Consider the following 17,395-nt stretch of genomic DNA (forward strand, 5'->3'; position numbering starts at 1 on the left):
TGCTCTCTGGTCTCCCCCCTTCTCAAATCAATGTAAATTGTATTTGTCACATGGGCTGAATAGAACAGGTTTAGTAGACCTTACAGTAAAAGCCTACTTACAAACCCTTAACCAACAATGCAGTTTTAAGAAAATACCTTTTAAAAGAAGTAAGCGATAAGAATAACATATCATTAAAGAGCAGCAGTAAATAACCATAGCGGGGCTATATACAGGGGGTACCGGTACAGAGTCAATGTGGAGGCTATATACAAGGGGTACCGGTACAGAGTCAATGTGGAGGCTATATACAGGGGGTACTGGTACAGAGTCAATGTGGAGGCTATATACAGGGGGTACCGGTACAGAGTCAATGTGGAAGCTATATACAGGGGGTACCGGTACAGAGTCAATGTGGAAGCTATATACAGGGGGTACCGGTACAGAGTCAATGTGGAGGCTATATACAGGGGGTACCGGTACAGAGTCAACGTGGAGGCTATATACAGGGGGTACCGGTACAGAGTCAATGTGGAAGCTATATACAGGGGGTACCGGTACAGAGTCAATGTGGAGGCTATATACAGGGGGTACCGGTACAGAGTCAATGTGGAAGCTATATACAGGGGGTACCGGTACAGAGTCAATGTGGAGGCTATATACAGGGGGTACCGGTACAGATTCAATGTGGAGGCTATATACAGGGGGTACCGGTACAGAGTCAATGTGGAGGCTATATACATGGGGTACCGGTACAGAGTCAATGTGGAGGCTATATACAGGGGGTACCGGTACAGAGTCAATGTGGAAGCTATATACAGGGGGTACCGGTACAGAGTCAATGTGGAGGCTATATACAGGGGGTACCGGTACAGAGTCAATGTGGAAGCTATATACAGGGGGTACCGGTACAGAGTCAATGTGGAGGCTATATACAGGGGGTACCGGTACAGATTCAATGTGGAGGCTATATACAGGGGGTACCGGTACAGAGTCAATGTGGAGGCTATATACATGGGGTACCGGTACAGAGTCAATGTGGAGGCTATATACAGGGGGTACCGGTACAGAGTCAATGTGGAGACTATATACAGGGGATACCGGTACAGAGTCAATGTGGAGGTTATATACAGGGGGTACCGGTATAGAGTCAATGTGGAGGCTATATACAGGGGGTACCGGTACAGAGTCAATGTGGAGGCTATATACAGGGGGGTACCGGTACAGAGTCAATGTGGAGACTATATACAGGGGGTACCGGTACAGAGTCAATGTGGAGACTATATACAGGGGGTACCGGTACAGAGTCAATGTGGAGACTATATACAGGGGATACCGGTACAGAGTCAATGTGGAGGTTATATACAGGGGGTACCGGTATAGAGTCAATGTGGAGGCTATATACAGGGGGTACCGGTACAGAGTCAATGTGGAGGCTATATACAGGGGGGTACCGGTACAGAGTCAATGTGGAGACTATATACAGGGGGTACCGGTACAGAGTCAATGTGGAGACTATATACAGGGGGTACCGGTACAGAGTCAATGTGGAGACTATATACAGGGTGTTACGGTACAGAGTCAATGTGGAGGCTATATACAGGGTGTTACGGTACAGAGTCAATGTGGAGGCTATATACAGGGTATTACGGTACAGAGTCAATGTGGAGACTATATACAGGGGGTACCGGTACAGAGTCAATGTGGAGACTATATACAGGGGGTACCGGTACAGAGTCAATGTGGAGGGGGCACCGGTGTCGAGGTAATATGTACACATGGGTAGAGTTATTATTGTGACTATGCATAGATAATAACAGAGAGTAGCAGCAGCGTAAAGGTGGGGGGGGGGGTAATGCAAATAGTCTGGGTGGCCATTTGATTGGCTGTTCTGGAGTCTTATTGCTTGGGGGGGTAGAAGCTGTTTAGAAGCCTCTTGGACCTAGACTTGGCGCTCTGGTATTTTTAGGGCCTTCCTCTGACACCGCCTAGTATATAGGTCCTGGATGGCAGGAAGCTTGGCCCCGGTGATGTACTGGGCCGTACGCACTACATCCAGCTGGTCTCACAACCGAAGATCACATGTAACCAGGACTTTTGAGACCAGCCGCCTGGACAAGCTGATGAAACTGTAGGTTTGCACAACCAAAGAATTTCTGCACAAACTGTCTCAGGGAAGCTCATCTGCATGTTCGTCGTCCTCGCCAGGGTCTTGACCTGACTGAGGTTTGGCGTCGTTACCGACTTAAGCATTGTGAACAGAGTGCCCCATGGTGGCTGGCGGTGGGGTTATGGTATGGGCCGGCACAAGCTACGGACAACAAACACAATTGTATTTATTGATGGCAATTTGAATGCACAGAGATCAAATCAAATGTATTTATATAGCCCTTCGTACATCAGCTGATATCTCAAAGTGCTGTACAGAAACCCAGCCTAAAACCCCCCAGAACAGCAATGCAGGTGTAGAAGCACCGTAACAATAAACATTCACTAATAACTGCTGGTTTTATATTCCCCTCTAGTTCTCTCTCTCTCCTTCCCTTCCTCCCTCCCTCCTTCCTTATCCCCTCCTTCCTCCCTCCCTCCCTCCTTCCATCCTTATCCCCTCCTTCCTCCCTCCCTCCGTCCTTCCATCCTTATCCCCTCCTTCCTCCCTCCCTCCGTCCTTCCATCCTTATCCCCTCCTTCCCTTCCTCCCTCCCTCCTTCCGTCCTTATCCCCTCCTTCCTCCCTCCCTCCTTCCGTCCTTCCATCCTTATCCCCTCCTTCCTCCCTCCCTCCGTCCTTCCATCCTTATCCCCTCCTTCCTCCCTCCCTCCGTCCTTCCATCCTTATCCCCTCCTTCCTCCCTCCCTCCGTCCTTCCGTCCTTATCCCCTCCTTCCTCCCTCCCTCCGTCCTTCCATCCTTATCCCCCTATTTATATAGCCCTTCGTACATCAGCTGATATCTCAAAGTGGCTAGAAAAAACTCCCTAGAAATGCAGATAATGCAAAGATACCTTGACAAGATCCTGAGGCTCATTGTCGTGCCATTTGTCCGCCGCCATCACCTCATGTTTCAGCATGATAATGCACTGACCCATGTCGTAAGGATCTGTACACAATTCCTGTATGCTGAAAATGTCCCAGTTCTTCCCATGGCCTGCATACTCACCAGACATGTCACCCATTGAGCATGTTTGGGATGCTCTGGATTGGTGTAGACGACAGCCTGTTCCAGTTCCCGCCAATATCCAGCAACTTTGCACATCCATTGAAGAGCAGCGGGACAACATTCCACAGGCCACAATCAACAGATCAAATCTATCCTGTGGAAATGTCACACCACCTTTTGCCTCGTGAAGTATCACCAGATATTGACTGGTTTTCTGAGCCCCTACCTGTTTTTTGTTTTTTTTGTTATCTCTGACCAACAGATGCATATCTGCATTCCCAGTCATGTGAAATCTATAGATTAGGGCTTAATGAATGTATTTCAATTGACTGATTTCCTTACATGAACTGTAACTCAGTAAAATCTTTAAAGTTGTTGCATTTATATTTGTTCAGTGTAGCTAACATTCTTTGATAACTGGTTAGATGGCATTATGCGTTTCCAAAACTGTGTTTTACTTTAATGTAGCTGTAAGCTAGCTGTTGATAGCAACTAGCTGACTCATGCAGTGCTAATTTAAAGTTAGCAGGCTAGTTGGCTAGCAACCTTTTAAAGTAGATTTTTAACAATAAAGAAAGTATATGCTCTTAAAGTTGTCTGAAAATTAAGTTGAAGATTTTTATTTTTCACTTAGTCGTGGCTGAACGTCGACATGAATAATATACAGTTGGTTTGGTTTTCCACGCATGGACAGAACAGCCTCTGGGAAGGCTAGTGGTGGTGGTGTGTGTCTGTTTGTCAATAACAGCTGGTGCTGTCAATAACCCAGCCGCGAGCTGCCTAGTGACACGAGCCTACTAGACGGGTTAAATGCCTTTTGTGCTCACTTCGAGGAAAGCAACACTGAAGCATGCATCAGAGCACCAGCTGTTCCGGATGACCGTGTGATCACGCTCTGCGTAGCCAATGTGAGTAATACCTTTAAACAGGTCATTCACCAGGCCGCAGGGCCAAACGGATTACCAGGACCTGTACTCAGAGCATACACGGACCAACTGGCAAATGTCTTAATTTACATTTTCAACCATTCCCTGACCAAGTCTGTAATTCTTACATGTTTCAAGCAGACCACCATAGTCCCTATATGTTACGTTTTTTATACTTTAGTTTTTTTAGTAAATATTTTCTTAACTGTTATCGTTAGGTGATTATAAGTAAGCAATTCACGGTTGGTTGTATTTGATTTGGTTTGATTTGAACATTTACACATTGAGCAGCAAAGATGGTTTGGGAAAGTGTGGTGCAACTAGGGGTCAAAACATTGAATGACCCGCAGAGAGCTGGCACCAAAGTAACAAAGCCTACCATCAGTAACACAGTACGCCGCCAGGGACTCAAATCCTGCAGTGCCAGACGTGTCCCCCTGCTTAAGCCAGTACATGTCCAGGCCCGTCTGAAGTTTGCTAGAGAGCATTTGGATGATCCAGAAGAAGATTGGGAGAATGTCATATGGTCAGATGAAACCAAAATATAACTTTTTGGTAAAAACTCAACTCGTTGTGTTTGGAGGACAAAGAATGCTGAGTTGCATCCAAAGAACACCATGCCTACTTTGAAGCATGGTGGTGGAAACGTCATGCTTTGGGGCTGTTTTTCTGCAAAGGGACCAGGACGACTGATCCGTGTAAAGGAAAGAATGAATGGGGCCATGTATCATGAGATTTTGAGTGAAAACCTCCTTCCATCAGCAAGGGCATTGACGATGAAACGTGGCTGGGTCTTTCGGCATGACAATGATCCCAAACACACCGCCCGGGCAACGAAGGAGTGGCTTCGTAAGAAGCATTTCAAGGTCCTGGAGTGGCCTAGCCAGTCTCCAGATCTCAACCCCATAGAAAATCTTTGGAGGGAGTTGAAAGTCCGTGTTGTCCAGCAACAGCCCCAAAACATCACTGCTCTAGAGGAGATCTGCATGGAGGAATGGGCCAAAATACCAGCAACAGTGTGTGAAAACCTTGTGAAGACTTACAGAAAACATTTGACCTCTGTCATTGCCAACAAAGGGTATATAACAAAGTATTGAGATAAACTTTTGTTATTGACCAAATACTTATTTTCCACCATAATTTGCAAATAAATTCATTAAAAATCCTACAATGTGATTTTCTGGATTTCTTTTCTCATTTTGTCTGTCATAGTTGAAGTGTACCTATGATGAAAATTACAGGCCTCTCTCATCTTTTTAAGTGGGATAACTTGCACAATTAGTGGCTGACTAAATACTTTTTTGCCCCACTGTATACATATAGTTTTTTTTATATATTGTTTTTCCTTTTCTATGATTGTGATTTCTGAATGCTGCAATATCTCCTCCTGTCCTGCAGGTGGCAGCCTACAACACTGAGGGGAAGAGTAACCCCAGTCAGGTGGCAGAGTTCACTACCTGTCCAGACAGACCAGGAGGACCATGTAGACCTGTCATCAGAGGCAGGGTACTGCCCAATTCCTTCAGACTGGCATGGGGTGAGTAGAGACACATACACAATCATCATCAAACACACACACACAAAGAAATGTCTGCTCGCAACGGTGATACAGATCCAAATCCCTCTCACCGATACATCTGTGCTACCAGAGCTTTGTTTGTTTTCATGTCTGTTGATAACACTGGCCACCCTTGGTGTGATCAAGACTACTGGCCACCTTTGGTGTGATCAAGACTACTGGCCACCTTTGGTGTGATCAAGACTACTGGCCACCCTTGGTGTGATCAAGACTACTGGCCACCCTTGGTGTGATCAAGAGTACTGGCCACCCTTGGTGTGATCAAGAGTGCTGGCCACCCTTGGTGTGATCAAGACTACTGGCCACCTTTGGTGTGATCAAGACTACTGGCCACCCTTGGTGTGATCAAGACTACTGGCCACCCTTGGTGTGATCAAGAGTACTGGCCACCCTTGGTGTGATCAAGAGTGCTGGCCACCCTTGGTGTGATCAAGACTACTGGCCACCCTTGGTGTGATCAAGACTACTGGCCACCCTTGGTGTGATCAAGAGTACTGGCCACCCTTGGTGTGATCAAGAGTGCTGGCCTGGTCAGAGGTAGTGTATTATATAGGGAATAGGGTGGTGCCATTTGGGATGGACCAATTGTCTATAAATATTGCTAGCTGGCTCATGACTCTTTAACAGAGCTATAGAGACATTGATCCATAACAGGAAGTAATAGTTGTATTCTCTCTCTAGAACCTCCTAAAGATAATGGAGGGGCGGAAGTGACCAAATACGTGGTGGAGATATCTGAGGGACTAAGCGGTAAGTTTCAACTGCAAATCAATCACATTTATTTATTATAAATCCCTTTTTACATTGGGGCGGCTGGTAGCCTAGTGGTTAGAGCGTTGGACTAGTAACCGAAAGGTTGCAAGATCGAATCCCCGAGCTGACAAGTTAAAAATCTGTCGTTTTGCCCCCTGAACAAGACAGCTAACCCACTGTTCCTAGGCCGTCATTGAAAATAAAACATTTTTCTTAACTGACTTGCCTGGTTAAATAAAGGTTAAATAAAAGTTAAATAAAGGACAAATTAAACTAAATAAAAAACGTGTTATGGGTGTCTTTGTAGTCGTTAAGGACTGTGGAATTTTTCAGGATAAAAAATAAACGGAATGGAGGAGAACCTGGTTGTCTGCTTTCCACCAGTTCACCTTTCAGCAGGACAATAACCTAAACCCCAGAGAGAGAGAGAGAGAGCTTTCCCGTTACCCAGCCTAAACCCCAGAGAGAGAGAGCTTTCCCGTTACCCAGCCTAAACCCCAGAGAGAGAGCTTTCCTGTTACCCAGCCTAAACCCCAGAGAGAGAGAGAGCCTTCCCGTTACCCATCCTAAACCCCAGAGAGAGAGAGAGAGAGCTTTCCTGTTACCCAGCCTAAACCCCAGAGAGAGAGAGCTTTCCCGTTACCCAGCCTAAACCCCAGAGAGAGAGAGAGCCTTCCCGTTACCCAGCCTAAACCCCAGAGAGAGAGAGAGAGAGAGAGAGTGCTTTCCTGTTACCCAGCCTAAACCCCAGAGAGAGAGAGCTTTCCCGTTACCCAGCCTACACCCCAGAGAGAGAGAGAGCTTTCCCGTTACCCAGCCTAAACCCCAGAGAGAGAGAGAGCTTTCCTGTTACCCAGCCTAAACCCCAGAGAGAGAGAGAGCCTTCCCGTTACCCAGCCTAAACCCCAGAGAGAGAGAGAGAGAGCTTTCCTGTTACCCAGCCTAAACCCCAGAGAGAGAGAGCTTTCCCGTTACCCAGCCTAAACCCCAGAGAGAGAGAGAGCCTTCCCGTTACCCAGCCTAAACCCCAGAGAGAGAGAGAGAGAGAGAGAGTGCTTTCCTGTTACCCAGCCTAAACCCCAGAGAGAGAGAGCTTTCCCGTTACCCAGCCTACACCCCAGAGAGAGAGAGAGCTTTCCCGTTACCCAGCCTAAACCCCAGAGAGAGAGAGAGCTTTCCTGTTACCCAGCCTAAACCCCAGAGAGAGAGAGAGCCTTCCCGTTACCCAGCCTAAACCCCAGAGAGAGAGAGAGAGAGAGAGAGCTTTCCTGTTACCCAGCCTAAACCCCAGAGAGAGAGAGCTTTCCCGTTACCCAGCCTAAATCCCAGAGAGAGAGAGAGCCTTCCCGTTACCCAGCCTAAACCCCAGAGAGAGAGAGAGAGAGAGCTTTCCTGTTACCCAGCCTAAACCCCAGAGAGAGAAAGCTTTCCCGTTACCCAGCCTAAACCCCAGAGAGAGAGAGAGCTTTCCCGTTACCCAGCCTAAACCCCAGAGAGAGTGAGAGAGCTTTCCCGTTACCCAGCCTAAACCCCAGAGAGAGAGAGCTTTCCCGTTACCCAGCCTAAACCCCAGAGAGAGAGAGAGCTTTCCCGTTACCCAGCCTTAACCCCAGAGAGAGAGAGAGCTTTCCCGTTACCCAGCCTAAACCCCAGAGAGAGAGAGCTTTCCCGTTACCCAGCCTTAACCCCAGAGAGAGAGAGAGCTTTCCCGTTACCCAGCCTAAACCCCAGAGAGAGAGAGAGAGAGCTTTCCCCTTACCCAGCCTAAACCCCAGAGAGAGAGAGAGCTTTCCCGTTACCCAGCCTAAACCCCAGAGAGAGAGAGAGAGCTTTCCCGTTACCCAGCCTAAACCCCAGAGAGAGAGAGAGAGCTTTCCCGTTACCCAGCCTAAACCCCAGAGAGAGAGAGAGAGAGAGCTTTCCCGTTACCCAGCCTTAACCCCAGAGAGAGAGAGAGAGCTTTCCCGTTACCCAGCCTTAACCCCAGAGAGAGACTTCCTTGAGAACAGTAATCCTTTTATTTCTATAGTGCTTTTTATCAACCCACAGTATTTTTCAAGATTCAGTCCCTTCAGATGTTTTCACACTCATCGACTTTTTCCACATTTTGTTGTTAAAACCTGAATTTAAAATGGATTATATTGAGATGTTGTGTTCCTGGCCTACACCCAATACCACATAATGTAGAAGTGAAATTATGCTTTTAGAAATAGTTACAAATGCATTAATAGTGTTTTTAACATGATTTTTGAATGACTACCTCATCTCTGTACCCCCACACATACAATTTATCTGTAAGGTCCCTCAGTTGAGCAGTGAATTTCAAACACAGATTCAACCACAAAGACCAGGGAGGTTTTCCAATGCCTGGCAAAGAAGGACACCTATTGGTAGATGGGTAAAAAATAAAAAACAGACATTGAATATCCCTTTGAGCACGGTGAAGTTATTAATTACACTTTGAATGGTGTATCAATACACCCAGTCACTACAAAGATACGTCCTTCCTATGTGAGGCCAATGGGGACTTTAAAACAGTTACAGAGTTTAATGGCTGTGATAGGAGAACTGGATCAACAACATTGTAGTTACTCCACAATACTAACCTAAATGACAGAGTGAAAAGAAGGAAGCCTGTTTGGGACAAATCCAACAAAACACGGTGTGCTACTCTTCATATTTTCAAGCAGGATGGTAGCTGCATCCATGTTATGCTTGTAGTCGTTAAGGACTGTGGAGTTTTTCAGGATACAAAATAAACGGAATGGAGCTAAGCACATGCAAAATCAGAGAGGAAAACCTGGTTCGGTCTGCTTTCCACCAGACACTGGGAGATGAATTCACCTTTCAGCAGGACAATAACTTAAAACACAAGGGAAACCTGGTTCAGTCTGCTTTCCACCAGACACTGGGAGATGAATTCACCTTTCAGCAGGACAATAACCTAAAACACAAGGGAAACCTGGTTCAGTCTGCTTTCCACCAGACACTGGGAGATGAATTCACCTTTCAGCAGGACAATAACCTAAAAACACAAGGGCAACCTGGTTCAGTCTGCTTTCCACCAGACACTGGGAGATGAATTCACCTTTCAGCAGGACAATAACCTAAAAACACAAGGGAAACCTGGTTCAGTCTGCTTTCCACCAGACACTGGGAGATGAATTCACCTTTCAGCAGGACAATAACCTAAAACACAAGGGAAACCTGGTTCAGTCTGCTTTCCACCAGACACTGGGAGATGAATTCACCTTTCAGCAGGACAATAACCTAAAGCACAAGGGAAACCTGTTTCAGTCTGCTTTCCACCAGACACTGGGAGATGAATTCACCTTTCAGCAGGACAATAACTTAAAACACAAGGGAAACCTGGTTCAGTCTGCTTTCAACAGACACTGGGAGATGAATTCACCTTTCAGCAGGACAATAACCTAAAGCACAAGGGAAACCTGTTTCAGTCTGCTTTCCACCAGACACTGGGAGATGAATTCACCTTTCAGCAGGACAATAACCTAAAAACACAAGGGAAACCTGGTTCAGTCTGCTTTCCACCAGACACTGGGAGATGAATTCACCTTTCAGCAGGACAATAACCTAAAACACAAGGGAAACCTGGTTCAGTCTGCTTTCCACCAGACACTGGGAGATGAATTCACCTTTCAGCAGGACAATAACCTAAAGCACAAGGGAAACCTGTTTCAGTCTGCTTTCCACCAGACACTGGGAGATGAATTCACCTTTCAGCAGGACAATAACTTAAAACACAAGGGAAACCTGGTTCAGTCTGCTTTCAACAGACACTGGGAGATGAATTCACCTTTCAGCAGGACAATAACCTAAAGCACAAGGGAAACCTGTTTCAGTCTGCTTTCCACCAGACACTGGGAGATGAATTCACCTTTCAGCAGGACAATAACTTAAAACACAAGGGAAACCTGGTTCAGTCTGCTTTCAACAGACACTGGGAGATGAATTCACCTTTCAGCAGGACAATAACCTAAAGCACAAGGGAAACCTGTTTCAGTCTGCTTTCCACCAGACACTGGGAGATGAATTCACCTTTCAGCAGGACAATAACTTAAAACACAAGGGAAACCTGGTTCAGTCTGCTTTCCACCAGACACTGGGAGATGAATTCACCTTTCAGCAGGACAATAACCTAAAAACACAAGGGAAACCTGTTTCAGTCTGCTTTCCATCAGACACTGGGAGATGAATTCACCTTTCAGCAGGACAATAACCTAAAAACACAAGGGAAACCTGGTTCAGTCTGCTTTCCACCAGACACTGGGAGATGAATTCACCTTTCAGCAGGACAATAACCTAAAACACAAGGGAAACCTGGTTCAGTCTGCTTTCCACCAGACACTGGGAGATGAATTCACCTTTCAGCAGGACAATAACCTAAAAACACAAGGGAAACCTGGTTCAGTCTGCTTTCCACCAGACACTGGGAGATGAATTCACCTTTCAGCAGGACAATAACCTAAAACACAAGGGAAACCTGGTTCAGTCTGCTTTCCACCAGACACTGGGAGATGAATTCACCTTTCAGCAGGACAATAACCTAAAAACACAAGGGAAACCTGGTTCAGTCTGCTTTCCACCAGACACTGGGAGATGAATTCACCTTTCAGCAGGACAATAACCTAAAACACAAGGGAAACCTGGTTCAGTCTGCTTTCCACCAGACACTGGGAGATGAATTCACCTTTCAGCAGGACAATAACCTAAAACACAAGGGAAACCTGGTTCAGTCTGCTTTCCACCAGACACTGGGAGATGAATTCACCTTTCAGCAGGACAATAACCTAAAAACACAAGGGAAACCTGGTTCAGTCTGCTTTCCATCAGACACTGGGAGATGAATTCACCTTTCAGCAGGACAATAACCTAAAACACAAGGGCAACCTGGTTCAGTCTGCTTTCAACAGACACTGGGAGATGAATTCACCTTTCAGCAGGACAATAACCTAAAACACAAGGGAAACCTGGTTCAGTCTGCTTTCCACCAGACACTGGGAGATGAATTCACCTTTCAGCAGGACAATAACCTAAAAACACAAGGGAAACCTGGTTCAGTCTGCTTTCCATCAGACACTGGGAGATGAATTCACCTTTCAGCAGGACAATAAACTAAAACACAAGGGCAACCTGGTTCAGTCTGCTTTCAACAGACACTGGGAGATGAATTCACCTTTCAGCAGGACAATAACCTAAAACACAAGGGAAACCTGGTTCAGTCTGCTTTCCACCAGACACTGGGAGATGAATTCACCTTTCAGCAGGACAATAACCTAAAAACACAAGGGAAACCTGGTTCAGTCTGCTTTCCACCAGACACTGGGAGATGAATTCACCTTTCAGCAGGACAATAACCTAAAAACACAAGGGAAACCTGGTTCAGTCTGCTTTCCACCAGACACTGGGAGATGAATTCACCTTTCAGCAGGACAATAACCTAAAAACACAAGGGAAACCTGGTTCAGTCTGCTTTCCACCAGACACTGGGAGATGAATTCACCTTTCAGCAGGACAATAACCTAAAAACACAAGGGAAACCTGGTTCAGTCTGCTTTCCACCAGACACTGGGAGATGAATTCACCTTTCAGCAGGACAATAACCTAAAAACACAAGGGAAACCTGTTTCAGTCTGCTTTCCATCAGACACTGGGAGATGAATTCACCTTTCAGCAGGACAATAACCTAAAAACACAAGGGAAACCTGGTTCAGTCTGCTTTCAACAGACACAGGGAGATGAATTCACCTTTCAGCAGGACAATAACCTAAAAACACAAGGGAAACCTGTTTCAGTCTGCTTTCCACCAGACACTGGGAGATGAATTCACCTTTCAGCAGGACAATAACCTAAAAACACAAGGGAAACCTGGTTCAGTCTGCTTTCCACCAGACACTGGGAGATGAATTCACCTTTCAGCAGGACAATAACCTAAATCACAAGGGAAACCTGGTTCAGTCTGCTTTCCACCAGACACTGGGAGATGAATTCACCTTTCAGCAGGACAATAACCTAAAAACACAAGGGAAACCTGGTTCAGTCTGCTTTCCACCAGACACAGGGAGATGAATTCACCTTTCAGCAGGACAATAACCTAAAAACACAAGGGAAACCTGGTTCAGTCTGCTTTCTACCAGACACTGGGAGATGAATTCACCTTTCAGCAGGACAATAACCTAAAACACAAGGGAAACCTGGTTCAGTCTGCTTTCCACCAGACACTGGGAGATGAATTCACCTTTCAGCAGGACAATAACCTAAAAACACAAGGGAAACCTGGTTCAGTCTGCTTTCCACCAGACACTGGGAGATGAATTCACCTTTCAGCAGGACAATAACCTAAAAACACAAGGGAAACCTGTTTCAGTCTGCTTTCCATCAGACACTGGGAGATGAATTCACCTTTCAGCAGGACAATAACCTAAAAACACAAGGGAAACCTGGTTCAGTCTGCTTTCAACAGACACAGGGAGATGAATTCACCTTTCAGCAGGACAATAACCTAAAAACACAAGGGAAACCTGTTTCAGTCTGCTTTCCACCAGACACTGGGAGATGAATTCACCTTTCAGCAGGACAATAACCTAAAAACACAAGGGAAACCTGGTTCAGTCTGCTTTCCACCAGACACTGGGAGATGAATTCACCTTTCAGCAGGACAATAACTTAAAACACAAGGGAAACCTGGTTCAGTCTGCTTTCCACCAGACACTGGGAGATGAATTCACCTTTCAGCAGGACAATAACCTAAAAACACAAGGGAAACCTGGTTCAGTCTGCTTTCCACCAGACACTGGGAGATGAATTCACCTTTCAGCAGGACAATAACCTAAATCACAAGGGAAACCTGGTTCAGTCTGCTTTCCACCAGACACTGGGAGATGAATTCACCTTTCAGCAGGACAATAACCTAAAAACACAAGGGAAACCTGGTTCAGTCTGCTTTCCACCAGACACAGGGAGATGAATTCACCTTTCAGCAGGACAATAACCTAAAAACACAAGGGAAACCTGGTTCAGTCTGCTTTCCACCAGACACTGGGAGATGAATTCACCTTTCAGCAGGACAATAACCTAAAACACAAGGGAAACCTGGTTCAGTCTGCTTTCAACAGACACTGGGAGATGAATTCAGCTTTCAGCAGGACAATAACTTAAAAACACAAGGGAAACCTGGTTCAGTCTGCTTTCCACCAGACACTGGGAGATGAATTCACCTTTCAGCAGGACAATAACCTAAAAACACAAGGGAAACCTGGTTCAGTCTGCTTTCCACCAGACACTGGGAGATGAATTCACCTTTCAGCAGGACAATAACCTAAAACACAAGGGAAACCTGGTTCAGTCTGCTTTCCACCAGACACTGGGAGATGAATTCACCTTTCAGCAGGACAATAACCTAAAACACAAGGGAAACCTGGTTCAGTCTGCTTTCAACAGACACAGGGAGATGAATTCACCTTTCAGCAGGACAATAACCTAAAAACACAAGGGAAACCTGGTTCAGTCTGCTTTCCACCAGACACTGGGAGATGAATTCACCTTTCAGCAGGACAATAACCTAAAACACAAGGGAAACCTGGTTCAGTCTGCTTTCCACCAGACACTGGGAGATGAATTCACCTTTCAGCAGGACAATAACCTAAAACACAAGGGAAACCTGGTTCAGTCTGCTTTCAACAGACACTGGGAGATGAATTCACCTTTCAGCAGGACAATAACCTAAAAACACAAGGGAAACCTGGTTCAGTCTGCTTTCCACCAGACACTGGGAGATGAATTCACCTTTCAGCAGGACAATAACCTAAAAACACAAGGTAAACCTGGTTCAGTCTGCTTTCCACCAGACACTGGGAGATGAATTCACCTTTCAGCAGGACAATAACCTAAAACACAAGGGAAACCTGGTTCAGTCTGCTTTCCACCAGACACTGGGAGATGAATTCACCTTTCAGCAGGACAATAACTTAAAACACAAGGTAAACCTGGTTCAGTCTGCTTTCCACCAGACACTGGGAGATGAATTCACCTTTCAGCAGGACAATAACCTAAAACACAAGGGAAACCTGGTTCAGTCTGCTTTCCACCAGACACTGGGAGATGAATTCACCTTTCAGCAGGACAATAACCTAAAACACAAGGGAAACCTGGTTCAGTCTGCTTTCCACCAGACACTGGGAGATGAATTCACCTTTCAGCAGGACAATAACCTAAAAACACAAGGGAAACCTGGTTCAGTCTGCTTTCCATCAGACACTGGGAGATGAATTCACCTTTCAGCAGGACAATAACCTAAAACACAAGGGAAACCTGGTTCAGTCTGCTTTCCACCAGACACTGGGAGATGAATTCACCTTTCAGCAGGACAATAACTTAAAACACAAGGTAAACCTGGTTCAGTCTGCTTTCCACCAGACACTGGGAGATGAATTCACCTTTCAGCAGGACAATAACCTAAAACACAAGGGAAACCTGGTTCAGTCTGCTTTCCACCAGACACTGGGAGATGAATTCACCTTTCAGCAGGACAATAACTTAAAACACAAGGGAAACCTGGTTCAGTCTGCTTTCCACCAGACACTGGGAGATGAATTCACCTTTCAGCAGGACAATAACCTAAAACACAAGGGAAACCTGGTTCAGTCTGCTTTCCATCAGACACTGGGAGATGAATTCACCTTTCAGCAGGACAATAACCTAAAACACAAGGGAAACCTGGTTCAGTCTGCTTTCCACCAGACACTGGGAGATGAATTCACCTTTCAGCAGGACAATAACCTAAAACACAAGGGAAACCTGGTTCAGTCTGCTTTCCACCAGACACTGGGAGATGAATTCACCTTTCAGCAGGACAATAACCTAAAACACAAGGGAAACCTGTTTCAGTCTGCTTTCCACCAGACACTGGGAGATGAATTCACCTTTCAGCAGGACAATAACCTAAAACACAAGGGAAACCTGGTTCAGTCTGCTTTCCACCAGACACTGGGAGATGAATTCACCTTTCAGCAGGACAATAACCTAAAACACAAGGGAAACCTGTTTCAGTCTGCTTTCCACCAGACACTGGGAGATGAATTCACCTTTCAGCAGGACAATAACCTAAAACACAAGGGAAACCTGGTTCAGTCTGCTTTCCACCAGACACTGGGAGATGAATTCACCTTTCAGCAGGACAATAACCTAAAACACAAGGGAAACCTGGTTCAGTCTGCTTTCCACCAGACACTGGGAGATGAATTCACCTTTCAGCAGGACAATAACCTAAAACACAAGGGAAACCTGGTTCAGTCTGCTTTCCACCAGACACTGGGAGATGAATTCACCTTTCAGCAGGACAATAACCTAAAACACAAGGGAAACCTGGTTCAGTCTGCTTTCCACCAGACACTGGGAGATGAATTCACCTTTCAGCAGGACAATAACCTAAAACACAAGGGAAACCTGGTTCAGTCTGCTTTCCACCAGACACTGGGAGATGAATTCACCTTTCAGCAGGACAAGTACAATCCAGGTGTGGAAAGCTCTTAGAGATTTACCCAGAAAGACTCACAGCTGTAATAGCTGCCAATGATGATTCTAACATGTATTGACTCAGGGGTTTGAGTACTTATGTAAATGAGACATTTCAGGATTTAATTTCCAATACATTTTTACAAACATTTCTAAAACCATATTTTCACTTTGTCCTTATTGCAGTATTGTGTCTAGATGAGTGAGAAGAAAATAAACATATTTAATCCATTTTGAATTCAGGCTGTAACACATTAAACTGCTGAGTAAGTCAACGGCTACTGCATGACTACTTCCTGAAGGCTTTGTATGTAACATAGCCAAGAACAAGATGGCTTAGTAGAGTGTGTTCATGCCTCTGCCTGTCTGTCCGTCTGTCTGTCCGTGTTTCTCTGTCCGTCCGTCTGTCTGTCCGTGTTTCTCTGTCCGTCTGTCTGTCTGTCCGTGTCTGTCCGTGTGTCTCGGTCTGTCTGTCCGTGTTTCTCTGTCCGTCTGTCTGTCCGTGTTTCTCTGTCCGTCTGTCTGTCTGTCCGTCCGTGTCTGTCCGTGTGTCTCGGTCTGTCTGTCCGTGTGTCTCGGTCTGTCTGTCCGTGTGTGTGTGTGTGTGTCCCACTAGGTGTGTCGTGGGAGCTGGCGTACAGTGGTCCAGCCATGGAACATGTGTGTGAGGGGCTGAAGCCAGGCCACTCCTACCAGACCAGAGTTTACTGCATGAGTGAGGGGGGGCAAAGCCCAGTGAGTCACCCTTACTGCACCACACACACACACCTCTGCATGTACTGGGGCGAACAATACACACAGTCCGCGCAGCCATGAGAGCTTTAGACCAGCCTTGTCTTTCTTCCTGTCTGTGACGTTTCTCACCGTTATATCGCTGTCACTCATGATATAACTAAGCACAACAAAATAGCTCAATTTCTAGAACTTTCTATTTGCATGGCTCTTTATGTATATCTTTCTACTTCTATGCCTCTGTTTCTCCCTCTAGCCTTCTATTTCCATGTCTCTCTCTCTAGCCTTCTATTTCCATGTCTCTCTCTAGCCTTCTATTTCCATGCCTCTCTCTAGCCTTCTATTTCCATGTCTCTCTCTAGCCTTCTATTTCCATGTTTCTCCCTCTAGCCTTCTATTTCCATGTCTCTCTCTAGCCTTCTATTTCCATGTCTCTCTCTCTAGCCTTCTATTTCCATGTCTCTCTCTAGCCTTCTATTTCCATGCCTCTCTCTCTCTCTAGCCTTCTATTTCCATGTTTCTCTCTCTAGTCTTCTATTTCCATGTCTCTCTCTCTAGCCTTCTATTTCCATGTCTCTCTAGCCTTCTATTTCCATGTCTCTCTCTCTCTCTAGCCTTCTATTTCCATGTCTCTCTCTAGCCTTCTATTTCCATGTCTCTCTCTCTCTCTAGCCTTCTATTTCCATGTCTCTCTCTGGCCTTATATTTCCATGTCTCTCTCTAGCCTTCTATTT

At 45.8% G+C, this 17,395-nt stretch overlaps 1 protein-coding gene across 2 annotated transcripts in view; it reads left to right on the forward strand.

The window, feature by feature from the left end:
* Positions 1–17,395, forward strand: part of LOC139386095 (fibronectin type III domain containing 3A) — a 165,062-nt gene that overhangs the window by 117,154 nt on the left and 30,513 nt on the right. For both annotated transcript variants that reach the window (XM_071131517.1, XM_071131518.1), the window contains 3 exons: positions 5,462–5,600; positions 6,324–6,392; positions 16,546–16,664. In XM_071131517.1, the coding sequence (XP_070987618.1) occupies positions 5,462–5,600; positions 6,324–6,392; positions 16,546–16,664 (327 nt within the window). The remainder of the gene's footprint in view (positions 1–5,461; positions 5,601–6,323; positions 6,393–16,545; positions 16,665–17,395) is intronic.

Source organism: Oncorhynchus clarkii, chromosome 27 (assembly GCF_045791955.1).
Source record: "Oncorhynchus clarkii lewisi isolate Uvic-CL-2024 chromosome 27, UVic_Ocla_1.0, whole genome shotgun sequence".
Taxonomy (NCBI): domain Eukaryota; kingdom Metazoa; phylum Chordata; class Actinopteri; order Salmoniformes; family Salmonidae; genus Oncorhynchus; species Oncorhynchus clarkii.